Source organism: Cynocephalus volans, chromosome 10 (assembly GCF_027409185.1).
Source record: "Cynocephalus volans isolate mCynVol1 chromosome 10, mCynVol1.pri, whole genome shotgun sequence".
Classification (NCBI taxonomy): domain Eukaryota; kingdom Metazoa; phylum Chordata; class Mammalia; order Dermoptera; family Cynocephalidae; genus Cynocephalus; species Cynocephalus volans.
Window position 1 is genome coordinate 97,036,608 of NC_084469.1, and position 26,769 is coordinate 97,063,376.

Here is a 26,769-nt window from a genome sequence, read left to right on the forward strand (position 1 = left end):
TGGGCAGTGAAGGGGGCTTGCCCAGGGAGCGCGGTCAGCTGCGAGGTGTCCCTGGCTGTCTTGGGGTGTTGGCTGTCAGGCTCCTTGGTGGTGACATGGGCTGGCAGGGTTTGCTGCCCCCATAACTAGCCAGGCAGGGTACAGGGCTGCTAGAGTGTCTCTCTTCACAGATGACAAACTGGGGAGCATTGAAAGCAGGACTCATAAAAGGCAGGGAAACTGTTCAGGTCAGATGGGACCAGATTTGAGGGAAGGGTAGACTAAGCCCAGGCCTCGCCTGTGCCTGCATCTTGCCAGCTGGCCTGAGCTCTGCCAGCCCACTTGGGTTCTGGGCCAGTTTCTTTTTAGCCCATTCATCTGAAAATAACCAAGGAGGAGGATTTCCATGTCCTAGGTTGTTTTTGTTTGTTTGTTGGTGGCTGGCTGGTACAGCGATCAAACCCTTGACCTCGGTGTTATCAGCACCACACTCTGACCAGCTGAGCTAATCGGCCAGGCCTACTTCCTAGATTCTAGAGGCTTTTTCACTTGTTGGTTTGCTTATCTTCTTCAGATTCCCAGGAACCCCGCCAGCCCCCGTTTTCCATTTTCTTTCCTTCTCTGTGCTCAAGAGCTACGAGATGAAAGCCGCACTCTTACATTCAGGCCTCATGTTCAGGGGTCTGCAGACAAGGGCCCGTGGGCCAAATCTGGCAGGCTGGCTGTTTTCATACACACCTTGCACATTTTTAAAGGGTTGGGGGGAAAAAATCTAAAGAAGAATACATGATCTGTGACAATTATATGAAACTAGACTTCATGCTCGTGAATAAGTGGGGTTGGGCCAGAGCTGCGCCCATTGGGTAAAATGTGGCCAGCGCCTGCTTTCGCCCCATGGTGGCGGAGTTGAGTGGTTTCCCCAAGACCACCTGGTCCGCAAAGCCAAAGTATTTGCTATTTGGCCCTTACAGAGGAAGTCTGTCCCCTCTGAGCTGGCAAAGCCAGGGTGCTAGGCGAGCACTGGCCCAAGCGTAGCTTTGGCCACCCAGCAGGCCAGGCCGAATGCTGTGTCTGCAACTCCTACCCACCTGCAGAACATGCCTGACTGCCTAACAGCAGAGCAGGGGCCCGGCCCTGGGGCCCAGGTCTGACTCTCCAGGCCAGAAGGTCTCCAAGTGTCCTCCTGGCCATAAAATCCCAGAGAGGTAAGATTTCCCTGCAGCAGGAGGTTTAGGAAGGTCAGAGCCCTTGGTGGAGCGTCTCCTGGCCCTGTCCACCCAGAGGAGGCAGCATGGAGTTCTCCCTCCCCTGCCTCTCCTCTACATCAGGCTGAGCTGGCAGGTGGCCCCGTCAGTGCCCCCCAGAGGGTAGGAGGAAGGCTGGTGGCTGCCTGAGCCCTGCCTTGGCCCAGCCTGCACTGTGGGTGGGAAGCCAGCTGGGTTGGGGTGAGGGGACAGGCATGGTCCCACCTTGGTCACTCCTGTCCGCACTCATCCCCAGGGCACCTGCTGTGCTCGGACCTGGTCCTGCTGTCTTGTGGCTGGCGACCTTTCATTGACCCTGAGCTTCTGCTCTATGCAAGGGGATGCCACTTCTTAGAACTGTCTTAGGAATGAAATGGAGAAAGATGAGAGAGCACCATGGATGGGACAGTGCATGTGCTTGGTGAGCGTCCCCAGTCCTTCATGCTCTGGCTCTTTGTTCCAACCCCAGGTCTCTTGCCCTCGGCACTATGGATCTTGGGGCTGGGTCATCCTCTGTGGTGGGGCCATCCTGGGCACTGCAGGTGCTGAGCAGTGTCCCTGGCCTCCACCCATCCCATGCTAGGAGCACCCCTCAGTCGTGACACCCACAAATATCCTCAGCCATGGCTAAGTGTCCCCCGGGGGCAGGATCAGCCCCTGTGAGAACCACTGGTGTGGTGGAATGTTCATGTTTGATCTCTCTGGGCAGTGGGTGGATGTGGCCTCTCTGGCAGTGAGGCTCAGAGGCTCAGACTCCGAGTTTCTGTTCAGACTCCCGCTCAGGGGTCCCATCCTGCAGCATTAGATTTGGGACCACTCATCTGTGCATCACCTTTTCCTAGCCCCTGGGTAGTTTTACTTGCTATGGTCACCAGGCATGGCATTTGAAGTCCCTGAAGAACCTCAGATATTAAGCATCACCGGAGCTGTGAAACCGTGACAGCAGCCCCGCTTAGCAGGTTCCCCACCTCAAGGACGGACTGGCCTCGGGGGTCTGAGTTTCATTAACTTCACATGCTTCTCCTCTCCGGAGGGGAAGCTGGGCTGGTGGAAAGGCTTATAGGAACGGAGACTCTGTGCAGCATAGATGTAGTCTCCTCTGTGAGAATTGTCCCTTGTTCAGGAATAAATGCTGCGGGAGTTTACTTCCCCCTTCAGAACTGCAAGTTCTTTGCCCACTTGCTAATCACACCCATTGGTGAGGAGAGAGATGCCTGCCCTGTGCCCACTCACAGGTCTGAGTGGGGCGGGCGCCTGCTCATCAGAGAGCAGGAGGGAGCCTGTGTCCTTGGGTGGGGCGGATGCCATAGGCCAGCAGGCCTGAGCACCCCAGGGACTGGGCAGTACCCCTCCCCAAGGCCTACCCTTGTCAGGGAGAGAGCCTGCTGTAGCTGGTGCAGGGAGCCGCAGTGTGATTTCCTCTGGAGTGAGGTTCCATCAGCAAAAAGCCTCAAACCCAGCTCTCAGCAGCTCCTGCGAAAACCCACCCTCATCAAAGGGGAGGTGGATGCGAAATACCACGTAGGACTTTGTCTTGGGCCTGCTGCAGTTTCTGGACCCGCAGGCCACAGTACCCCGGCGCCAGGGATGAAAACCCTTGTTTCTGGCCCTCCAGACTCGAGGCAGAGTGCTGAGCAGAGGTCACCAGAGTCCTGAAGGGGCCCTGAGGCTTCAGGGGACAAGGCTGGGACCCCTATGGGAGGGGACCATGGAGACAGGGATGGGCTGAGGCAGGAGATTTTCACATCCTCAAGGAGTGGGGAACAGGGACGTTCCTGCCAGCTTCTTCCACCAACTAGCAGAAGATGCATAAGGGAGAGCACATGTTGTCCAAAACTGTACAGTAAGACAGGCAGGAGGAAACAGACCACAGTCTACCATCCATTCAGCCATGAACAGGAACGAGGCTCTGACACACGCTACCACGTGGATGGACCCTGAACACATCACACTCAGTGACAGATGCCAAATACAGAAGGCCACACAGTGTGTGATTCCATTTACATGAAATGTCCAGAACAGGCCAATCCACAGAGACAGAAAGTGGATTTGTGGTTGCCAGGGGCTGGGGAGTGACTGCTGATGGGGACAGGGTTTCTTTTTGAGATGATGGAATGTTCTGGAATTATGGGTAGTGGTGATGGCTGTAAGACTCTGAATATGCTAAAAACTATTGAATTGTACACTTTACATAGGTGAATTGTGTGGTACATGAATTATCTCAAACTTAGAAGGAAAAAATCCTACCCCCCAGGTCAGTTCTTACCAGATCGAGAAGAATAACCCAGTATAAAAAGTGGGTAAAAGAGACGCTCAGGCACTTTGCAGAGGAAGCAGAAGGGTGTGGGCAGGTCAGAAGAGGAAGCTGTGCCCACCAGGCAGACTTCTCTGTATCCCACAAACATCTGAGCACATGTTACATAGGGCAAGTCCAACACCCATGAAGTTGTTCTTCACCCATGAGATTGGGAGGCCCAGGGCACCAAGGTCATGGAGCCCCAGGCCCATAGATGGGCTGCTGGGGGGCCTAATGCAGGCACCCTTTCTAGAATTTCTAGAAGGCCGTCTGCCATCAGTTGATCTGGCAGTTCTTTCTCTGGAGCACGTGTGCCGCGTATTCATGTACAGGGATATCTGCTGCCTTGTTAGTTATAATAGTGGAAAATTTGTGTCTAGGACCAGGGCTGGGGTGAATCAACGGAATATTATGCAGCCACGAAAGTGGGTTTGCTCCGTGGGCTTTGCCCTGTATTTATTGGCATGCAGAGATGGGCACAACACTTTGAGTGAAAAATAGGCTATGGACTGTGAATATGTAATTCCATCTTTGTGGGTGCTTGCAGTCCCCAAATTGGGGGAGATTTGCCCCAATATCAGTGGATATTAGCTTTATGTGGTGGAATTTGGGATACCTTAAAAAAAATATACACTTAACTTCTCAATACGTTTTTGTCTTTATTTGCAACTTTTTTTTTAAGGCTATGAACTCCTCTTTTTATAGTCAGAGAAGTGTAGCTTTGCAGGCAGGGGAGGCGTGGTCTTGGCCATTCCTAGGTGCTTGTTCAGTAAGCCCCCTGCATCCTGTCAGTGCGAAAGGTCTGTGTTGTTAGTGATGGTTTTGTTGGTTTGTTTTTAGAACAGGAGTTAAAAAAACAACCAAATAAAACAGGAGAAGAAGACCCTGTGGCAAGGCTAGCCCACTGCCCTCGAGCCTGGCATCCTCCCTCCCTCCCCCGCCAAGAGGAGTGGGGCCGAGGCAGTGTTGGACAGAGGAGAGGAGCATGGGAGGGTGCCCGCAACCCCAGCCCAGCCCAGCGTTGCTAGTGTGAGCACCTGCTGTGTGCCTGGGAGGGCGGGCAGCAACTGGCAGGGGGAGGGGGAGAGCAGAGCCCACAGGCCCAAAGGCCCTGAGGCCACAGTGGGCAACCAGTGTGTCCCTTGACCAAGCCACACGCATTGCCATGTGCACCCATCGTCATGAGGCTGTGACTCGGGAAACCTGCTGGGGTTGTTTTATTTCAGGAGGTCCCTTTTCTCACTTGTGACGTCTCCTTGCTGGTCACATTCGCTGTCTGCCTGTCTCCCTTTCTCTCTTTCTTTCTGTCTCTAAAGCTTGGCTGATGCTTTTGCCGTCCACAAAGTGCTGACTCTGGGCCTTCTGACCTTATGAGGACAGAGAGGTGAAGTGACTTTACCAAGGTCACGTGAGCAGGAGGCTGGGCCTGCACACCCTTACCCTTCCTCTCTTTCCCTCGCCCACTTGGAAACCGGAGCCTATAGGGGTCTGGGAGACGACAGCCACCCTATCTCAAGAGTGTCTCCTAGGGTGGTGGCCTCATCCTGGGCACGTGTCCAGTACATGGCTCGGCTGGAGTGGCCCCCAGAGGCCACTGTTCCATTTCTCCCAGAATTCCCTGGGCACTTGCTCAAACAGTTAGGCTCTGTAGTGGAATTACTAATGGGGAGATCAAAGAGATTCTCCTGTTCCACTCGAGGAAAATAGAATGTGCATGCACCAGTCTTTCTTGGTCTGAACTTGAGTTAGTCCTACAAGGCTGCACGCTGTGTTAGATTAGCTCAGAACGCGGCCCTGGATGGTCCCGCCATGGGTGGTGCCAGGCGAAGCCTGGCATGCCAGCAGACGAGGGGTCTATCTGGGGAGCTCCCAGATTCCAGCGTCCAGGGGCCACCTGCCAGGTGGAGAGTTGAGTGCAGATTAAACAGAGCGAGACAGATTTAAAGCCCACTTGCATGGCCAGGAGCCCCGCGCACTTAACTGCTTTTGTGCCAGCTGTCACCGTTGCTGCCTGTGGAGTGCTCAGCCTCCCCCGGGGAAATTGTGGCCCTCTCCGGAGACATGAGCACAGGGGGGACTTCTGCTGAGTGTGGGGAGAGGAAGGACCAATGCAGATCCCCCAGAGGCGCTGTTCCTGGGAATGGCCCATTAGCCCTCCCCCCCATGGCCCCCCACCTCCTGCAGGAAACGGGCTGCAAGGGGCCTCTCCTGAAACCCCAACCTGGGGGACATTGAACTTAATTACTGTAAAACGTGAGCCAAATTGTTTCTGCTGCTTGGGAGAACTGTGTGTTCCTTCTGTTTGGTAATGATGCCGCCTGCTCTGGGTGATTAACCCGGAGCCCAGGGGGAGATGGCAGAAGATGGGGGGAGGGGCGGAGGAAGGCTCAGAGCAGAGGAGCTGGAGCCTCAGCAGCGCCTCTGACCCACCCAAGTCCCAGGTGCAGGACTGCCTTCCCTTTCTCCGCCTCACTAACGCTCTGATTTATGGCATCGCAGAGCTGGGTGCACGGTGTTAGCTGTAAATTGCCAGGTGAAGTATGTTTTCTCTTCACTTCTTCATCTGAACCTTCCCTGTCACCGTCCCTGGTGATGTCTGTATGCCCATCCCTACGTGTGGACTCAGGGTGTTCTAAAGGTGCACAGAAGTGTGGGAGGCTCCGGAGCTAAGACCATCCGCAGTGGATCCTGTGGTTTGCATCAGAACTAGTCAATTTTGTGCTGGATCTTGACATAGTGTTCATGCTTCATGTCTGGAGCAACGATCTAGAGAAATGGTCTAGTCCAAGGTCTCTCCCCTCTTGACACTGTGGACATTGGGGCTGGATCGTTCTCTGGGGTGAGGGCTCAAGAATTTGCATTTCTCCCAGGCTCCCAGGCAGCGTGGATGCTGCTGGGCTGGGGGCACAGTTTGAGATCTGTTGTCCTGCTCTAGGGCCTCTCCCCTTCGGCACTGTGGATACTAGGGTCAGATCCTTCCCTGGGCACTACAGGTGCTGAGCAGTGTCCCCAGCCTCCACCCACTCCATGCTAGGAGTTCCCCCCAGTTGTAAAAACCACAAATGTCCCCAGACATTGCCCAGTGTCCTCTGGGGGCAGAATCCCCCCAGTTGAGGACCCCTGGGCTAGTGAAGCTCCTTGCTGGCACGTTTGTCCTTCCTGTCATCCTCCTGGCTTCTCAGGCCTCCATTCAGTCTCTCCCTCGGATTCTGCTGAGCGGGAGCTCCAGAGGGCAGGGGTGACAGTGGCCCAGAGGAGGGGGCTGAGATCTTTTCTAGATTGAGGCTTGTGGTTTAGATGGAGGGACTTTACTGGCAGAGCTAGGTCTGGACTTTTCTGCCATCCTGCTGTGGGCAGTCTGTTTCTTGGCTACAGTGACATCCGGTGGGGGCATCAAGAGGAGGTTTGTTTATGGGGGTCAGGCAGGGAAGCAGCAGGAGGTACATCTTCAGAGGGAGGCGCTGACGTCTCCTGACCCCGTTCCCTGAGTCGGAGAGGCTGGGGGGCTCTCCCCTCTCACATTGGCAGGGCCTCTTTGCTCATGGCCATGCCTCAGCCATTGTGGCTGAATCGTGACCAGGAGAATAAGAGAGGAGCTCCTGGGGGCTGCTGCTGGCCAAGGAGGGAGGGGCGGGCACCTGTTTGCTTCCTGCTGGGCCCCTCCACCCCTTGGCCTCTCCCTGTGAGGTCAGCATAGAGTAGCATCAGGAGCACAGGCCGTCTACCGGGTACAAACCCTGCCACCCCCATGCTGTGTGACCTTGGGCAAGGCAGCTCTTTGTGCCTTGGTTTCCCCACCGATAAAGTGGGGCTCTTAGTGGTACCCTGCCTGGGCTATAGGAAGTGCCAGGGGCAGCACTTGGGAGGCCGCAGGTTGCAGACAAGTGGGACATTCTTGGTTTTGGCTGTGGCGAGGCCCCTGCAGGGCAGCTTGGGAGGAGGAAGGGAAGGCCTGGTGGACCAAGGTCGGGTTTGTGGCCTTCTTGTGAGGTCCCTGCAGTGCTGAAGCTCTCCGGGCTTGGTGACAGTGAGGGAGCAGCACCACATGTAAGGCCCGTGACCTGCAGCTCCTGTGCTGCTGGGGAGCAGGCCCCGCAGCCATGGACCGAGGGAGCCCTGGGAGCCTGGCACCTAATTGTTTTCTTTATGAAGCGCCGCCAAGGGTTTCCAGTGGAGTTCCTAATGAACTGGTTTGTTATCGGCTCTCACTGCAGCGCTGGTAATTGCATCCAAAATGGGGGGCCAACTCGTCCTTGCAGGCTACTGTGAGCCAGCAGATATGCAGGCTCTACTGCCCCACTCCTCGGGCACTTAACACTTCATGGACTGAAGGGCCTGTGCCCGGGTACCCACCCCCAAAGCACATTGCTGCGTGTCACGTCTGGCTCGCTCAGCAGCAGTTATCGTCAGGTCTCTGGTCAGCTGCTGGGGAGATGGGATAAGGCTGGCCAGGTCCAAAGGAGGAGAAAGATGGTAAACAAGGGTGCGAGAAAGTGTGTCTGACCCCGAGCAACTGCAGCACCGGTGCATCCTGGAGTAGGAGTGTGAGTTGAGGCTGGTGTGGTCACCTGGTGTGTCTGTTTCCTGGGGCTGCTATAACCAAGCCCCAGATATCCATCCACTCACAGTCCTGGAGGCCACAATTCTGTGGTCAGTGTGCAGGGACAGGGCTGTGTTCCCTCTGAAGGCTCCAGGGGTGGGTCCTTCCTCCCTCTCCTGGCTTCTGGGGTTCCTTGGCTTGTAGAGGTGTCACTCCGATCTTTGCATCTGTCATCACACAGCCTCCTTCTCTCTGTGCCTCTGTGTCCACTCCTCTACTTATAAGAACCCCAGGCATTGGACTAGGGCCCATCCCAACCCAGTGTGATGTCATCTTCACTAATTACACCTGCAAAGACCCTACTCCCAAATAAGCCCCCCTTCTGAGGTCCCAGGTGGGGGCGCCATTCAGCCCGTGCCCTGGGGAGTACGGGGGAAGACTGTCACAGGCGAGAGAGCAGAAAGCACGAAGTTCCTGAGCAGGGGAGGAGCCTGCGGTGTACGCAGAAGAGAAGGAGACTGCCCAGCAGAGGGCTGAGGGGCAGCAGCAGGCCAGCTGGCCCGAGGGGTAGGTTTTGTCCTGAGTGTGGGAGGAAAGGCACCAGGCATTTCAGAAAGGAGGAGGGGTCGCCCTCCGGCCACTGGGTGGAGAAAGGACTGTGAGGAGAGACCAGCCTGTTGTTCAGGCAAATGTGCGGGCTCTGGGTGTGGAGAGAGGGGGACAGTTTGGACCTGTGATTTAGGGTTGGTACCTGAGGGACTTGGCAATAGAGTGGATGTGGGGGTGCAGGGGCGGGGATGGCAAGCATGTGGCCCCTGGTGGTGCCATTTATTGGAGAGGGAGATGAAGAGGAGCAGGGTTGAGGCCACATTCAGACACAATGCCTTTGGACTACGCTGTCCACTACAGAAGCCACTGGCCACACGCAGAAGCTTAACTGTACATTAACCGAAATGAAATAAAGTCAAACATTCCGCTCCTTGGTCAACCTAGCTGCGTTTTGCATGCTTGCTGATGGCCATGTGGCTAGTGGTTACACGTTTGGGCAGTGTATACATGGAGCATTTCAGTTATCATGGGAAGTCCTATTGGCATCGCTGCAGAGACCTCCATGCAGGGCTGTCAGCGGGCATGCCAATGGGGGTGGGGGGTGTTTGGGTTTGGACGTGCTGAGCTGTAGGGGACAGTGGGTCGTCAGCTTCAAGACAGGCTTTGCCTTCACCACTTAGAGCTTGCTGCTTCAAGGGGACGCCCGGTCCCCACGCATAGCAGGGTGGCCACCATCCATACATTTGTCCACAGCCGTTGGCTATTTAATTGCCTGTTGGCTCCCGGTGTCATCCTAAATGTTCCGCACTGGTTCCCAGATCAGAGGGCTGGGAGTTAGCGCCGCCACTGTGCTCCAAGTAGAACATAAGAGGGTCCCTGCAGTCACTTGCTATCTGGGTTGATGATTTTATTGAACCACATTTAACAATTTTCTCTTCAGTAGCTGTGTCTCCTCTCTCCCACTTTGCTATTTTACATGAGCAAATTCTAGTATCCATTCAATCTTTTAAAAAGAGATGGCCTCTGATTAAAGCTCAATGCTATTTAAATCGGGAAATGTGGCAAATTAGACCCCGTGGGCCATCAAGCGGCCAGAACAGCCGCCGCGTCTGTGGGTACAGCCGCGTCTCCTGCTGCGACACTTCCGCCTAGCCGCTGCCACTGTTCCCACTGTCAGGGCGCATGAGCAGCACAGATCAGACTGTGTGAGGGGCTGCTCGGGGCGTGGCAGAGCCTGCTGGGGGGGTGGGGGGGGCTGGGGCAGCCAGGGCAGGGCCAGGGGCTTGGATATGGCAATCCTTAGCTGGGGGACTCTTGGGGGTCTGGGTGACCTAGACGGGTGCAAAATTGAGTGTGGGTGTGTGTTATGTGCGTGTTTGAGTGTGCACATTGTCCCCAAGGAATCAGGGTCCTGAAGGGTTCCCCCATTCATAAAGAGGGAGGGGTCGCAGACCCCTGGCCACTGGCAAGCAGCAGTCACAGACAGGAGGGGCAGAGCGTGAGCCCCCTGATCCCTACAGGGACAGGCTGCATGGGGGCTGCTGAAAAGTCACATCTTCAGGTAGCTTGTTTTAGGGGGAGAACGTTTTCTCGAAGCACGGAACACAGATGGAAACGTGTGCATTGGGAGAATCTTCTCAGCGCCCTGCGCAGCCCCTTTCCCGTGCCAAATGCCAGAAGCAGAGGGGGAGCTGAGTCCGTGGTCTCTGTGGGCTTGGAAGACCCTTGGGGGCTTGCTGGCTTTAGGGCCCCTGCCTCCCTGTGGCAGGCCCAGGCCCAGGTTTTTCGTTTCCACTACATGCGGCATTTCTGCAGTTTGAGAACTGGCGATTTTGGTGGCATTGGTCAGTGAAACCTGCCTTGGTGTAGAGGAACTTCTCCCTTCATTTCTTTGACTGTTTCAACAACTGAGAGGAGGCCGAGGGATACCTGGAGTGGTTTTGAATATCCCGTGGGTGGGAAGGGCCAGAAGGGCCAGAAGGGAACGCAGGGTGGCTTTTCATCAGCATCTGTGTTTCAAAGACGTGGGCGAGCAACATGTGGTGTGAAGTCAGCAGAGGGAAGAGGAAAAGGAGCACGGCATGACTGCATGATCACCTGGGGACGTAGGCCAGATGCCCATTAGCTAAGGCGAGTCACCTGGGGGAAGGGATGCTAGGAATAGCTAAAGCCGGAGCAACATTGAGATATGGGATTCCTGAATATGTGGTGACAGCTGGGGACATCTAAACGGAAGCCTGCAGGGTGGGCCAACTAGGCTTAGGAATATTATGCATCTGGGAAAAGGAATGGCGTGGCTCCTTGAGGTCTGATGTGGAACATTTTAAGGTTTTAAAACAGTGTCTGGAGATGACACTGGTATGCAAGGCTGAGGACAAGGGTGTTGTGTGCAAGAAGGCCGTCTCCTTGGGCAGAGAGAGGGCCACGGGCTGCCTTCTCTTTGTTCCTTTACAGCTTTGCACCCACTGAAGTGTGAGCTGTTCCAGAAGCTCTGTTTTGAGCTCTGTCTCCATATTTGGCTGGGGTTCTCCTCCTGGGGGCTGGGGGGGCACACAGTGAGGGTGCCTCTGCCCAGCCGCCCGTGAGACAGGCTCCCTTGTTCTCCTCTGGGCCCAACTGAGCCACCTGGGACCTGGGGCCTCCAAGTTCTTTAGATCTCAGGCTGCAGGAGCCCAAACCACAGAAGGTTTTTGCATGCTTGCCACCGTGGAGACCCCCAAAATGCCTACGGAGGGCTTATCTGGAGGCTAGCCTGCGAGCCCTACAAGGCTGGCTGGAGGCAGCGGCAGGTGCAGCTGCTCAGCTGTGCGGGGGCTGGCAGCCCAGGAGCTCTCTATGAGCTGGGGTGGCCTCAGGGTCACTCAGAACAGGCCGGGACGAGAGGATTTTTTTTTTTTTTTTTTTTTTCTAAAAGATGACTGGTAAGGGGATCTTAACCCTTGACTTGGTGTTGTCAGAACCATGCTCACCCAGTGAGCATGTCCATCCCTATATGGGATCCGAACCCGTGGCCTTGGTGTTATCAGCATCACACTCTCCTGAGTGAGCCACAGGCCAGCCCCTCTGCAACAGGATTCTCAAGGAAGTTCTGGCACTCAGTGTGTTTTTTATTTTATTTGTTATTGCACTGTACCAGAGCATACCAAGTTCATATGATTTCACTCATTTCACATGGGATTATTATGGCTCGTAAAGGATAATTCTTCAGACACTGGGAATAGTGCAACAGGCTTGGGAACGCAGAGCCAGATAAACAATTGCACTGTCTTTTCCCTTCTAGATGGCTGGTGGGGGAGGGGTGGGGATGGGGGAGGGAGGGTCCGGTTTTGTCTTGGGAAACGCAGCCGACTCTGACTCTCCAGGCCTGGCTTTGCTTGCCTTATCTCATGTCAGAGGCCTGACAGCCTGAGGAGGGTCCCCTCTTTCCCTGGAAGGTGCAATGTTATAGATGTTGTGTCCCCAAAATTCATGTGTTGAAATCCTCATGCCCAAGGCGGTGGTATTAGGAGGTGGGGCCTTTGGGAGGTGATGAGGTCAGGAGGGAGGCACCCTCACAAACGGAATCAGTGCCCTCATAAGAGAGAAAAGAGACCCAGAGTGCTTCCTTGACCTACCACCCCTGAGCACACTGTAGGAAGGCTCCGTCTGAGAGCCCCACCCCTGAGCACACTGTAGGAAGGCTCCGTCTGAGAGCCAGGAAGTGGGCCCTCTCCAGACACTGGATCTGCCTTGATCTTGGACTGCCACCTTCAGAACTGTGAGCAGTAAATATCTGTGGTTTATAAGCCACCAGGCTGTGGCGTTTTATTCTAGCCACCCAAGCTGGCTGAGATGAAAGGTTTATCATGATCTTTTCTTCACATGCCACTGCTTCCCCATGTCTGCAGGCACAACCCGGATCAGTCCCCAAGGACCATGAGGGTGGATTCTGAGCCTCTGGGTTGATGCTTTCTTCACACTTGGCAAAAATACTTGCTGGGGAGATCCCGGACCCAGCAGGACATGCTGCAGAGTCATCAGCAGCTGGGCACACGGTAGCTGTGGCAGGTGGAGGAAGTCGTGGGGACCCCTGCTGTGACCTCGTTCTGCAGGGACACACCCTCCAGGAGCTTCTGGAGAAAGGGGCATAGGCTGTAAAATGTTGAGACTTTTCACACCAGAAAACAAGGGCAAGAAAAGGGCAGAAATTAAAAAGGAAACCACAGATTCCACAGAAAGGTTGGACAGTGCAGCTGGGGAGCTCTCACGCAAAAGCTGCTCTGCCTCCCGTGGTTGACAGTTTGGCTGCACGTGGGACTCTGTGTGGGAGCTCATCTTCCCTGGAACTGTGTTGCTGGCTGCAAGCCAGGCACTCTTTGCAGTCCTTGTCCTTGGTGTGTGACCGTCCTTCTCCCTTCTGGAAGCTTATCATTTCAATTCCGTGTCCTGAGGTTTCCCAATCAGGTGCTTGGGGTGGGTCTGCTTGTAGCTACTTGCCGTTCCTTGGGCCCTTTTGATCTGCAGACTCGTGATTCTGGGGAACATTCCTGAATGGTTTCATTGGTTGCTTTCTCTTTCATTGGTTGTCTTTCTTCTCCCTGTTTCAGACTCTCGTTGCTCAGACGCTGGACTTAACAAATCTTTCTTTTCAAATAGTTTCTTTACCCCCCCACCCCCCATTTTCCTCTCCTTTATCTTTTTCTGCCTGTTTTCTGGGAGAGTTCCTCAACTTCATCCCTCAGCCTTTCTGCTGATGTGTTTTTTGTTGTTGTTTTAAATTTCCACTCTTTTTTGTCCCCTGGATATTCCTTTGTTTATAAGATCTGTTCTTGTTTCATGGTATAATATCTCTTATTTCTGAGGATATCTATGATAGTTTTAAATCCTTTTTGAAAATGTCTTCTTGTCCAATTGTTTTTTTCCAACTGTTTGTTTTTATCTCTTGGGATCATAGTGGCCACTCATCTCTCTGAGGCTGGTGGTGACAGTTGGGTGTAATGATTACGAGTGGGGGACTGGAAGGCTGGTGGCAGCTCTGGATGCAGGGGTAGGGGGGCCCTTTTTCACGTGGAGCTTTGTCACGGGGTGATTTGGATGGGCTGTTAATCTTTAGCCTCTTGGGCCAGCCAGATCGTGCAGGGAAGAGTTCTCTGCCTCCTGCCTGGGGTTCTAAGGGTAGCACCCCCTCCCTGCATTGTGCCTGGCGTCCCCAGCCCAGACTCCCCACTTTGGTTGGCCTCACCAGAAAATGAGCCTGGAGATTTCATCAAGGTGGGATGAACAGCCACCAGGGTGAGGTGGGGAAGGGATTAGGGGTCTCTGATGGCCCTCAGCACAGACCTCCATAGTTAGACCCTCCCCCCATTTCCTAAGGAACCTGGGGCTGCTGAGGCTTTGGGGTATGCATGACTGCCATCTTGTGCTTCTCTGCTGGGACTTGGCTTCCCCGGTGGCCTGAGGCCCTGCCCACTCATCTGCCAGGTGTCCATTTCCAACCTCGCTGCTGTTTCTCATCTCCTTTCCTGCCATCCTGTCCTTGCAGGAGGATCTTTTTTTCAGATCCTTTCCTGTGGTTGCAGGAGAGAAATCAGAAGCGTGTGCTCGGCCCACACCTTAAGCAGTGGGTGTACAGTCTCCTTTAGACCCAGAGCAGCTGCAAGCCTTGGTCCTGTGGCGTTGCCCTGTGGCCAGCCGCAAGGGCTGTGGTGTTACTTGAGGATGGGGGCAGAGACCAGCGGGGCCTTCGCGGACCCCCTGGAAGGTTCAGCAAGTGGGGGTGGAAGTCACAGAGGGTGGAGGCCAGAATGAGGGGGAGGATAGAGCTGGGCATTGGGGGAGAGGGTCCCAGCATTGGTGGGTGAGGAGGATGGGAAGGAACGGGGCCTTTTGCAGCAGTGTGGGAACAGGGCGGTCTGGTGTCATCACAGCAAGGAGGCTGCCCATGGGATAGTGAGGCCTCTGGTACCCCTTCTCATCTGCAGACCCAGTTCCCCATGGGCTCTGCAGCTGGGGGTGCAGGGCTGTCCTGCAGAGCAGCAGGTGCAGTGTCCGACTCCTGTCAGGTGGAGAGCTCTTGGTCCCATGTCACCTGTGCCTGCTGATTCCAGCATCAGTCCCTTCCCTCTTTCCTTCCCTCCTCCCCAGACTTTGGTGGGTAGCAACAGAGCGCTCTGCAAATCTAGTGCTAAGGAAATGCTAAGCAATACAATCCTCCAAGTTTTATTGGGCATTAATATTTATTCCTATGAAAAGGTTAAATTTATTTCACTTTAAAGCCCTGGGGAGTGTGAGATGGAGCTGAAGCAGCATCTCCTGGAAACAGCCCTGCCTGCTCTCCCAACACCCAACCCTCACACGCTAGGCAGTCCCTGGGGATCGTCCTGCATTTCACTCCCAGGGGTCCCTGATGGGGAGGTAGGACGTGTGTGAGGCAGCTGGTGGCTGCCCCTTCTGAAAGGTGCCCTGCTGTGAGGTCTGGAGCACGTGGAGCCTTCTTGGGTGTCCTGAGGGATTCCAAGGAGGCCTCAGAGTCGTACAGCTCTCTGAGCCCATCCTCCTGTGTGGATCCTCTCTGATGCATCCTGTCTGTGGCAGGGACACCTCCAACCAGCTGCTGCTGGCACAACACTATAAAGCAGGCCCTGGACCTGCAGGTTGCCAGCTCTGAGCCCATTGACATTCAGATTCTACCTCTTTCTTGCCTTAGAAAGAAGAAATCTGTTTGACTCTGCACTGGGCCCCTGTTCCGTGTAACCAGAGGCAAACCACCAGCCCTCCATTTTCTCATTTTCCTCGGCACTTAGCAGAGGGTCCTGGGAGACCCATGTCATGAATACTGGGCTGTTGCATGTGTCAGCCTTCTGAGGTGGGGGACGGGCATGCCGCTGCAGCTCTTTGGCTTGGCGTGCGGGCTCCGGGTGACAGGCAAGCGGGAAGCAGAGGTGCTTAGATTAGATCCAGGTCCCTTCACTCAATGGTTGTAAATCTCCTTCTTGTCATTTGCAAGTGACAGCTGCATCTGGCTGAGCCTCTGGCCTGGTGATCTCTTCACCCCAGGCCTTTGTTAAGGGTCTGTCATGGGATCCATCCACTGGGGACTCACATACACCAGTGTCAGGAAGCTCTGTGTGGGGGGACCCTGAATAGCCTGAGTGAGGACAAAGGAAATGGCCCAGAGCCCGGGTGGCCAGGGTTCTGCCCCGAGAAGCTCAGGCCACACCCTGTCCCCTCCTTGCCCTGGTCTTGAAGGAGGCGATGTAGGGCTGTGTTGGGGTGTGGCCACCTTCTGCAGAACCTGGAGCAGGCTAACCATGTGCATACTGGGTTCAGTCACCTGAGGATCACAGGGGAGGGTGAGGAGGAAGGAGAAAGGACCCTCCCCCCAGCCCTCTGTGACCTGGCCCTCCCCCAAGGCACTTATCTGGGCAAAAAGCACCCCGTAACTGCTGAATGGGTGGCAGGGAGGCCGGCCAGACCCTTGGTTACCTGATCCCACCAGCCTGGCCCAGAAAGAGAGGAGCCCGTCCGGCTAGGGCAAGGCTGGGCAGAGCCTGGCGCCAGGAGAGCAGGAGGAGGAGCACACACAGTAGGTGGTGCCAGCGACGCGCTGCTCCTGCGCCATCACCGAGTGGATGCGGCCCTCTCTGCTCCCGGGTTCCTCTGGCTTTCCATGTGTGTTTATTTTGTCTCCCCAATTACACTGTAAGCTGCTTCAGGGCAGAGGCCCAGTGTTACATGGTGAAACCGCATTAATTCAGACTTATTAATTCAGAGCATATAATAGTTCAGACACGGGAGACGTGACTCTTTTTGAACTAAAAGTTTGAAAACATTTTGCTCCAGGTTTTTATGGCCACAGTCACAGAATCTAATCTAAGAGTGGTACCTTTTTTTCAGCATCCAAAACCTTGGGAAATTAAAGGCCCTTAAAATGTGCTTTCACCTCTGGGTCAGACAGTTCTGCAGCCTGCAAGGAATTTGTACCCCAGTGCTCTGTGTGGAAAGGAATCTGTTGGGAAACCTCACTTCTGGAGTTTGGATCTCATCTTTCTGTGTTCCTTAGCTGCTTGCAAATTATTGCTGCTTTTAGGTGAAGCTTATTGGAACTGAATTCACTAAGAAACTAGACACCCCCATACCCGCCCCCAAAATAAAAAGAGAAACCCCCACCTCCCAGGCTGCTGATATTCCTCCACCACTGCAGGCCCTGGCCGGGGTCTTCTCAGTAAACTCCGGTGAGCCGGGGCTTGAATCCTGGATTCTGTACGGTGTCATTTCAGGGACATCCATTGCTGTGTTCTTCTGTTTTGAGTGTCTAGGTTCATTAAAACAGAACAACAGGACAAACTGGGGCAGTCCCGGCCAGCATGTGTGAAATCCGTGGGCTGGGAGCTGGGGTCTGGCTCCCCTCTGCTGGGCAGGGAGACTTGCATCCCCTGGGCAGCGTGGGGTGTGTCCCATCGGGGCCCCAGCCCAGAGGGATTTGAGCCCAGGCTCTCTGAGGCTCCCTTGGGTCCTGGGGGTGGCATTTCCCCCCTGTGAGTGGCCAGTTCAGGTTGACCGTGCAGAGGGCAGGTGACCTGGAGGAGGTAGAGCACGAGGCCAGACCTAGGCTGCTTCCCAGCAGGAGGTGTCAGAGTGACAACCAGGTCTGCTGTTAGTTCCCACATGGACACGTCTGTCGTTGCTCCACGGTGCACTGACGTCGGTATGTGAGACCACCAAGGTCCTTAGACTTCAAGTTACACTATAAAAGTTATTTTATAACTTAAATCAGGGCTCAGCTAATTTTGTGTGAAGGACCCGACGGTGAATACTTTTGCCTTTGCGGGCCATGCAGTCTCCGTTGTGATGGCTCAGCCCAGCCTGTGTAGCATGAACACAGCTGAGGGTGAATGAGTGAGCCTATGCGCCAGTAAAACTTTATTCACAAAAACAGGCGGCGCCCTGGATCGGGCCCCCAGGCCTGACCTAAGAGAGATTCCTGCTCAATCGAGACTTAGAAAAGTAAGTAGCACAAAAATTGTTTAATCCCACCACTGAAAGAACCACAGTTGGTGTTTTGACAAATTTCCTTGTCTGTTTTGAAAGCTTTCTGCTCATCATTGGGACCTTACTGTGTTCATGACTGCATTGTGTATTTCTTCAGGTAACAGATACATCGGGAGAGTGTTTCTGTCACTGAAGCGGTCCTGTCGACCAAGCCCTGCCAGCAGCACGCTGGGCCATCGTGTGTGTCTGCCCACGGTGGTTGAACAGTGTGGTTAGAGCTTTCTTGGCATATGTGTGTGCGTGCGTGCGTGCTTTTCTTGGTAACAAAGCAGAGGAGGTCTTTGTCTGAATTTCTACCTTCATTCAGCTCGAAGGGGGAGGCCAGGGACATGCTTGCCTGACTAGTGCAAGGACCCGTTTCATCAGAGCTGCAGGCTTGTCTGCAGCATCCTTCCATGGCTGGCAGCTGGGTGTGCTCCTTCCAGAAGTCTTGACCTTGCTGGGGACCCCGTGGAGGTGGTGATGGCCTAGCCCCGGTCCTCCTCTCCTGGGGGATTTGCGGGGGTCGGGGTTGCTGCTCCTCTGCAGAGACTTTAGACAATGCGTGTTCTCTCTAAGTTCGGGAAGCTCCATCAGGCACTTCCCACTGGTTAATTAAATTGGCTCTGGCAGCTCTGGTGAGGGGCACTGTCAAGGCCCTTGGATGTACGCTGTGCAGGGCTGTTAGGCTTTCTTGATGTGAAGCGCTGTCAGAGAGCCCAGTCCTGCTCAGTGTCGGGGTATCGGGGGGGTGCCCACCAGCCCCAGCCATGTCGGGGCTCTGGGCTCTGCTTGATTGCAGGATGACATTGCCCTGGAATGGGAAAGAAACTGCGGCGGCTGGGCCAAGCTCAGAGCAGTGAGATGGGAATCATGGGGCAGGGGTGAGCTGGTGGGGGCCGAGAGCCCGAGGTGGATGGGAGGCCAGCCCCAAGGCAGGGCAGGCCCAGGGGCAGGACCCACAGAAAATGTGGTTTGTTGTGGAACAAACGTCCTTGGTAGGGGCTGGTGGTGGGACACAGGCCATGTGTTCTGAGCCCCCACCCCGAGTTCCTTCCTCTCGTCTTTGCTCCATCTGTCCCCAGAGGGCCACCTGCCTTGGCTGGATTGCAGCAGGCCTGGCTGGCTGTCCTCAGGCAGCCCCACCCCATGCGGTTCTGGGGGTTGAGTGCTCTGCAATGGTATACAGGGCCCTGGGGCATACTCAGCCTGCAGGGGGCCGCTTAGACCTCCTTTCTCCATTTCTGCCTGATTTCTCCATCAGAAACTAATGACATGGCCAAACTCCCCCGTGAGAGTGCACTCCATCTCTGTCGCAAGTACTGACGGGGGACTGCTAAGTTGGGAGCAGGAATTGAGAGTAGGCAGAAACTGTCAACTTCAGTAACTCCAGCAGATCCTTAGGAAAACACAGGTCCCAGAAGGGCTGGGAGCGACAGGGCTCGCAGCAGAAGACATGTCCGAGGCCACAGCTCATTAATGAAAACAAATAGCGAGATCTGCTTGATGGCCTGGGTTCCATCCCCAAGCGCTGGCTCTGAGGCCACCTGAGAATTCTGTGATGAGGCTCTGGCCTCCCCACTCCGAGCCCCCACCCAGGCTGGCCCTGCAGCGAGGGGTAGCCCCAGGCCTGCTTGTGACCCACAAGAGAAGTCACATGTGAGGTTCCATGTGCCTCACAGGCCTGGGTGTCGTGTGCACCTGGCACCTGCAGGTGCGGCTCCCACCACACCAGGTGCATCAGAAGAGACAGTGGTAGCTGTTAGTGGGGGGTCTGGCACGTTCAGCCCCAGGAGGTTGCTTTTAAGGAGAAGTTGGATCTTTTCTCTGGCCTCAGCAACTTCCTCTCCCAAGTGTTGGGCTGAAGCAAGATGATGGGTCTGTGGTGCCTACACCCTCAGCTCAGCTGCTTGGCTCTTGGAAGTGACGGTCCTGTGTCCTAAACCTATGAGGCTGTTTCTCCTCTCCCTGCAACCCACCAAGGCCTTGCGTCCTTCCCACTGGTTCCTTCTCAGGTTCCCATGCTCCCCAGGTCACTGTAGAACTCGCGTGGAGACTTGTGTGTGAAAGGTCCTGGCTGCCATCATCCTGGCAGGGCGACCCCGGGTCCTGCCGTGTGGATGGCCTTGTCCCAGCAGCCTCTTCCTGGCCGGTGACATCAGCCTCTGGGGCAGAGGCTGGGCCAGCGGCTGGGCCAGCCTTGGCCAGGCTCAGGCCAGGCTCCAAGCCGGGGTGATGTGCTCCATGGAGCGTGTCTGCGTGCCCCCTCCACGGGCATGCACAGGTGCTTTTTTAAATTACTTAAGAAAAAGTGATTGCCGAGTCGTTCAATACAAATCCCTTAAGCCGCTGTTGATGGTGACGCTGGGGAGGCCGGGCCCAGCCAGGAATCTGAAACACGGGCACCATCTGTGCTCCCACCGCTCCTCGGCCAAATGACACTGCCAGCCTTTCTCTCCTGCACAATTTTTCATTAAATGAATTGAGTTTGCTGGGAATCGCTTGGCCATAAATATTCCTCCTGCTCATCATGGCGGGTTATTGCTGTTCCCAAGTCTCTGCTCCTGGTCCCGCAGAAGGTGCCCCGTCTGCCCTGGGGAAGGGGGTGGGTGGCAGGAAATTCCATGAGATGGTTTCCACTGCCCGCCCACCACCCGCAGCACCAAATTTGGGGTCACAAATACTGCAGTGTTTCTACAGCAAATCGAGGGATATTTGGAAGGGCTCATCAGGGCAGGGGAACCTGGCTCCCGAAGTCACTTAAGTCTCCCTCATTTCGATTGAGAAGGTGGTTACTTAAAACAGAAGAGCATTTTAGGCTATGCTTTTGAAAACAGGCTTTTTCTGAGCCTGTTTATTTGACAAAGTTCTGAGTGAGCTTCTGAGGCTAGGGTTGGTGGGAGGTCTGGGCCGCCCTTGTGTCCAGCCCGCATGACCCTGGACATGTATCTCCCCAAGAGCAGACAGGACTGTGCCCTCTTCAGAGGGAGGGTTGTAAGGCTACCCAGGGTTGTGGCCACCCTGAAGCCCCCTCTGTCCTCTGCACCCTCCCTCAACCCCTGAGCTTTCAGCTATCCATGGGGAGACTTCTAGGCTCTGCTTTATTCTCTAGAGCCTAGACCAGGAGTCTGCAAACTATGGCCCGAAGGCCAAGTCCAGCCTTGCTTGTTTTTGTAGATTAAGTTTCATTAGTGCGCAGCCTCGCCAATTTGTTTGCACATTGTCTGTGAGGCTTTTGAGCTACAAGGGCAGAATTAAGAGGCTGTGACAGAGACTGTGTGGCCCACACGCTGAAGACATTCACTGTGGGGCCCTTTATGGACACTGTTTGCCAGCCCTGCCCCAGGCCAGCTTTCCCCTCCTTTTTCTCTCCTTCTTGCAGTAGAATGTTTTCTCAGCCACTCTCAGCCTCATGCTAGTAGGGACAGAACAAGTGATCTGGGGGAGGGTTTGGGGCTCAGGAGGGGCAGGTCTATACAGCAAAGGTGGAGGGTTTCATTCATCCTCGTCGCGCATGTTTGCTGTGTGCCCAGAGCTCCTGCACACAAGGGGCCACCCTGTACCAGGAGGCATTTGCTCGTGTTAAGTAAGGGCCCAGCTGTGCCCGTCCCAGCCTTTGGCATTTCAGTGCTCGCTCTTAGCAGGCAACTTTCAGTCCTGAGTGCTGGGCCTCCCAAGCCCCGAGCTTCCTCTTCGGTAGCATTGATCTCCCTCAAGCCCTGCGAGGTAGACACTGTCAGGCGAGGCATGCAGGGCCCTCTGGCCAGCATCGCCCTTAGCGAGGCCCCACGAGGAGAGTGACCCATCACCGTTGTCAATCATGCTTGCGCATTTGCTTGTTTCTGCTCTTGGCTCTTGGGGACCACCAAATTTTTTCATCTTCTTGACCCTCTTGGCGTGATTGCTGTCACAAAATATTTTGAATTCATTTGTATCTGCTTGGGGGCATGTGTGTCCAATAGGAGGGGGGTACCCACTGGCCTCTGGCTTCCGAAGACGGGGCGATACACAGTTCTGGAGCCTCCTCGTGTAGCAAAGGTCCCTATTCTTGTTTTCCTCGAGTTTTGCTAAGTGGTGGTTGTAACTGCTTTGCGACAGACCAGAGATTCACAGCTGGGGGGTGGTGGATGCCCAGCCTGAGAAAGGATATTCTGCAGCCTCACCTTTTACCTGGAGAAAAGAAGGTCCCGCTTCCTGTCTCTCGATGGAAGTTCTGGAGGAGGAAAGCTCAGCTAGGATGGGGTGTGGGAGGCCCGGGACCTGCTTTGGGTGGATTCTGTCGAGCTGGCCGTCCTTGTCATGCGGTGGCTCAGGACGTCTGTCTCCCACCCTTAGTGCACGTGCCGCAAGGACATGGTGAAGATCTCCATGGATGTGTTCGTGCGCATCTTGCAGCCCGAGCGCTACGAGCTGTGGAAACAGGGCAAGGACCTCACCGTGCTCGACCATACGCGGCCCACGGCCCTCAGCAGCCCCGAGCTGAGCTCCTGGAGTGCCTCCCGCGCCTCACTGAAGGCCAAGCTCCTCCGCAGGTGAGTCCTGCCCAGGCCATGTCCCCCACAGGGGCTGCAGCTGGGACTGGCAGCTCCAGCGTCCCTCCCTCCCTGTCCCCATCTCGCCGCTTCTGTTTCTCCTTGCTTCTGAGTTAAAGTGTGTTTCTGAGGCCTCGACTTTCTCTAAGTCAGTGGGTGCTACTCGAGGCAGGAGGTGTCTGTGTTGCCCAGAGACGTGCTCCCTCACCCTGCCCGTCACCCCACCTTCCCTGAGGCTGACCCTTGGGCCACGAGGGGCCATTTGCCCAGAGCTTCCCAGACTGGCAGGAGCAGCCCTCTGGCCACTCAGTTTCTTCTCTGGGGACAACTGTGGTATCCCTCTTGTTTCTACCCCAGCCTCTGGGTGTGAGAACCCCGTCTGCTGTCAGGGCTGCTCAGGACCCTCATGGCTCTGAGAGATGGCAGGTGCACTGTGAGGACTCAGGACACCAGGTGGGCCATGGAGCCCCTTTCCTATTGCATCTGCAGTTGTTGATTTTTGTAAATGTGCAACTTTTTGGAATTCAAGATTGGGAGGAGATCGCTGAGACCCCATCCCCAAGGAGTGTCCCCATTCCATCCCAGAATCCCTCACCACAAATCCGAGGGCCCCTCCACTGTGCAGACCCCCGGCCCCCACCCACCACGACAGTGTGGTCTCTCCCAGCTGTGCGTCTGGTGTCCAGCAGGGGCATAGCAGTGGCACCCTCTCAGCTTGTGGCCATGGGGACATGGGTGGCAGGTCTCAGCCAAGAAGGAAGTGAACTCCATACCCAGAGCCAGAAGGTATCACGCAGGCGACACCAGCACCCGCAGCCTCGCGAGCTCATTATCTGGGAAGTGCCCACCCTTCCATGCGGCTCACGGATGCATCTATCAACAGAGTTCATCACTTCCTGGTGCCCACGGAGCATTCAGCAGCCTGGAGTGTGAGCTGGAGCAGTTGGGACAGTAAAGGCAGGCCTGGCCAGCTTTTTCCATAAAGGGCCAGAGAGTATAAACATTTCAGACTTTGCCACATTGCGGGCCAGACTCAGGCTGCCGTAGACAGTAGACATTTAGTGAACATCGCACGTGGCTGTGTCCCAGTAGCACTTTGTTCACGGACACTGAAATTTGGATCACATATAATTTTCACATGCCACAAAATATGATTCTTTTTCTGTTTGGAGCCATTTAAAAATATGAACACTGTTCTTAGCCTGTGGGCGGTAGCAAAGCAGACAGCAGATGGGTCTGGTCTTTGGGGGTGGCCCTGGCGTGGAGGGCAGCCTCCCCTTTGAAGAGTAGCTTCTCCACCTGCAGCCACTCAGTCACTTCTGGCTCCATCTCATCCCAGCTGGCGATTGACAGCACCCACCCAGGGCCGGGCCACTGAGCAGCAGGGTGGGGGTGGCTTGGCCAGTTCATTTTCATAGTGCTGCCCGATCAGGTGGCACCTCCCGTGCTCTGCAGAAATAGGCCTTGGCCTTGTGCAAAGTCACATCTGGTCCGGAACCTTCTCCCCCTGGCTGTGTTACCCTCAGCTTCATCACGTCCGTGTGTCTGTAAGTCTGTGAATCCTGGATGGTCTCAAACTTGTCCACGTCTGCTTTCCCCACCCCCAGTCCCCTCTCTTGGAGAATGCCCCCCAGCTCCGGAATGTTTCCACAGCTCTTCCTGACAGCCGCACGAAGGTGAGGCTCTCTTTTCTGTGTCCTTTTGTTGTCTGCCCTTTGATTTCCTGCTTTCCTGCGTGTTCCACATGAAAAGTGACTTCGTGGTGAGGCTGCTCTGCTCCCAAGCTCAGAGCCAGTGCAAACGCTCCAGGCCTAGACATGCTATTTGCATAATGTTTAATTGATTGTGGCTCAGGCTAATTGGTCAACAGAGTGGATTGCCAATAAACAGGCACCACATTCCAGGATGGAAGGATTAGAGGCTGTCCAAAGAGCCTGCCAAAAGGAGAAGTGGATCTGGCCGCTGCGTGCGCCTCTGCACAGAGACACCTTTGCAAAGAAGTGGACTCCAGCACCGAAGCCCCGTGGGCCTGGCCTCCCTGCCCGGCAGCCCCAGCACACCACAAGCCCCCAGTCATGAACTGTTCCTTTCTGGAGCATTCCTTCCTCCCCCTCTCTCGCTGCCATCCTGGGGATCTGCAATGGGACTGAATAACAAATTATGTAGTGTTCCCAAGGATATAATTTTCTTTAAAGCCTTTAGGATGTAAAACAGGCTGATTCTTTTTTTTTTTTTTTTGATCATGGGGGTGCTTTCCTCTGGTAAGTCTGATTGGTGACTCATGTTTAAAAGCCTGATGCCCCCTCCCTCTGCCTCACAGGCCGGGGTGGGGGCAGCTGAATCTCAGAGGTGCTTTGTACTGATCTCTGGCCTGGCCTGGCAACCTCTCCAAGGGTGGGGGTCCTGTCCTCCCCCCCAGCTGTTCCCTATTTTCATAGTTGGGCTCCTCTGAGCTTCAGAGGGCTTATTTTGGGGTTGGAGGTAGCATAGTCTGAGCATCCTTGGCTCAGGCTGGATTTGGTTCGGGGAACACTGTGAATCTGGCTCTGTCCACCTCGACCAGAGTCCTGTGGACATGTGGGGCCAGGTCACTCTCTGTGGTGGGGCTGTCCTGGGCAGTCTAGGGTGTTGAGCAGTGTCCCTGGAAGTGAATTGACCCCTACCCCCGGCCCCTTTAGGGGCTCTTAGTATTTTTCTCCATGATAAGTAGGACACATGAAACCACACCTTGGCTCCTGGTGGGGCCCCGCCCTGACCCTTGCCACCCCGGACAGACACCATGCGTCTGGAGCTCTGCCCCGGATGGTGCCTTTGCCACGCTCCTCCTGAAGCAGACTCTCCATCTCATCTACTGGTTACTTCCGATGAGGGCTTTGAGAAACTCCGTCTGCCACATGCTCCAGCAGGTGCATGCCCTGCTGGCCTCGCACGCGCCCTGCAGAGCATCTGTGCTCCCTGTCTTAGCTGCCTGGCACAGTAGGTGCAGGGAGGGAGACAGGGACACGCATCCTGCCCCAGCCTCTGCAGGGGGAGGCTGCTCTCCTGCCATCAGCCAGGCCTGGCATGGTCCCCACCCTGCAGCTCCATGTGGCACCCCAGCCACCCCCGGACACCCAGGCTGAAAGATGAGGTGCACCCTATTCTACCTGCTGCTGCGCAAGGCCCGGAGGCAAGCAGCCTCCTGAGCCTGCAGCCAGGGCTCTGCCTGCCAGCTGGCAGCTATAACAGCCCCAAGTTCTCTGCATAGTGAGAAACCTGACAGAACCAGGAGGCCGTTCACACCTCCTCCTGCCATCTGAGGTCCAAGGGACACCTGCTTCCATCTTGAAAATATTTGTGTAGTTTTTAGGACCAAGTCTCAACATTTGGTTTGTATAAATTACCCAAGTGGCATTCAGTTGAGCCTGGCAGACAAAGTGCATGGTTAGCTCTGCTCTCTCCTGAAACACCACTGAATGTAAGGAGGGACAGAGAGTGGCAGAGAGGACAGCAGCTGCTGAGCAGTCGACAGACTGGAGAGGAGGAGAGGATGACCAGTGCTGACTTACTGTGCAGCACAGAGACACCCCGGGTCCCGGGCCTGCAGATGGGGTGAAAGCTGGGAGGGGTGGACTGGGGCATGCTGCAGGGCTCCAGAAAGGTCTGGGGTTCAAGACACGGGCACCTCCTGGGAAAGGGGCCACCACAGGCTGGAAGGAGGAGGAATCCTGGACAAGCGTGTGAGGAATTGCTGGGCCCAGGTGCCTGCCCTAGCACTCCCTGTAGCTAGGGGCTGCCCCCCACACCCACGCCACCCCATCTCCCAGCAGAAGACGGTGGCAGCTCTATGCCTGGTGAGGTCAAGCTTGGGCGGTCCTGGGCATGCCCTGACCATGGAAGCATAGCTGCCAGCCCAACACCCGCTACCCCCAAGGCCTAAAAGGAAAATTGGAGGGGAGAGGGTCTCCTGGGTAACAGAGTGGCTACAGATCCTGACCTCAGGCGTCTTGTAGAGTGGCAAGGCTCCCTCCCACAAGCCCTGCTCACACACACAGCAACCAAGTGTCTCAGTGCTTCACATAAGGGGATAAACCGCCAGGGGTCCCAAAACAGCCCATGAAACTCTCTGATGGGAATCACAGGGTCTAGGACAGAACTCCAAAGAAAGAGAAAACTCAGTGAGTACAGCAAATCAGAAAGTTGTCCTCGAAACAGGGGTCTGACTTTGTGTTTAGGAAGGAAGAGCCTGTTGCAGTAAAAGAAGAAACATGGAGGGAAGAGATGGCTCTTGCACGTTGAAGATGACAGCAAAGAGAACATAAGAGATGAGTGGGAGACAGCTTGAGGAAGTCCCTCCTACAGTATGGAAAAGAAGGACCAAACTGGAAAATAGCAAAGGTGGGAAAGTTGGAGGTTCAGTCCAAGAAAGCCAACCTCTAATAGGAACTTCAAAGAAGGAGAAAAGAACGGCTGGCCCGTGGCTCACTTGGGAGAGCGTGATGCTGACAACACCAACTCAAGGGTTAAGATCCCCTCACCAGTCATCTTTAAAAAGAAAAAAAAAAGAAAAGAAAAAAAAAAAAGGAGGAGGAGAAAAGAAAAACTTTCTAGGACCCAGAGACTTTGCATTTCCAGGTTATA

General features: G+C 55.1%; 1 protein-coding gene across 3 annotated transcripts in view; it reads left to right on the forward strand.

Annotated features, from left to right (window-relative positions):
* Positions 1–26,769, forward strand: part of KDM4B (lysine demethylase 4B) — a 152,192-nt gene that overhangs the window by 95,006 nt on the left and 30,417 nt on the right. For all 3 annotated transcript variants that reach the window (XM_063109639.1, XM_063109640.1, XM_063109641.1), the window contains exon 10: positions 21,953–22,149. In XM_063109639.1, the coding sequence (XP_062965709.1) occupies positions 21,953–22,149 (197 nt within the window). The remainder of the gene's footprint in view (positions 1–21,952; positions 22,150–26,769) is intronic.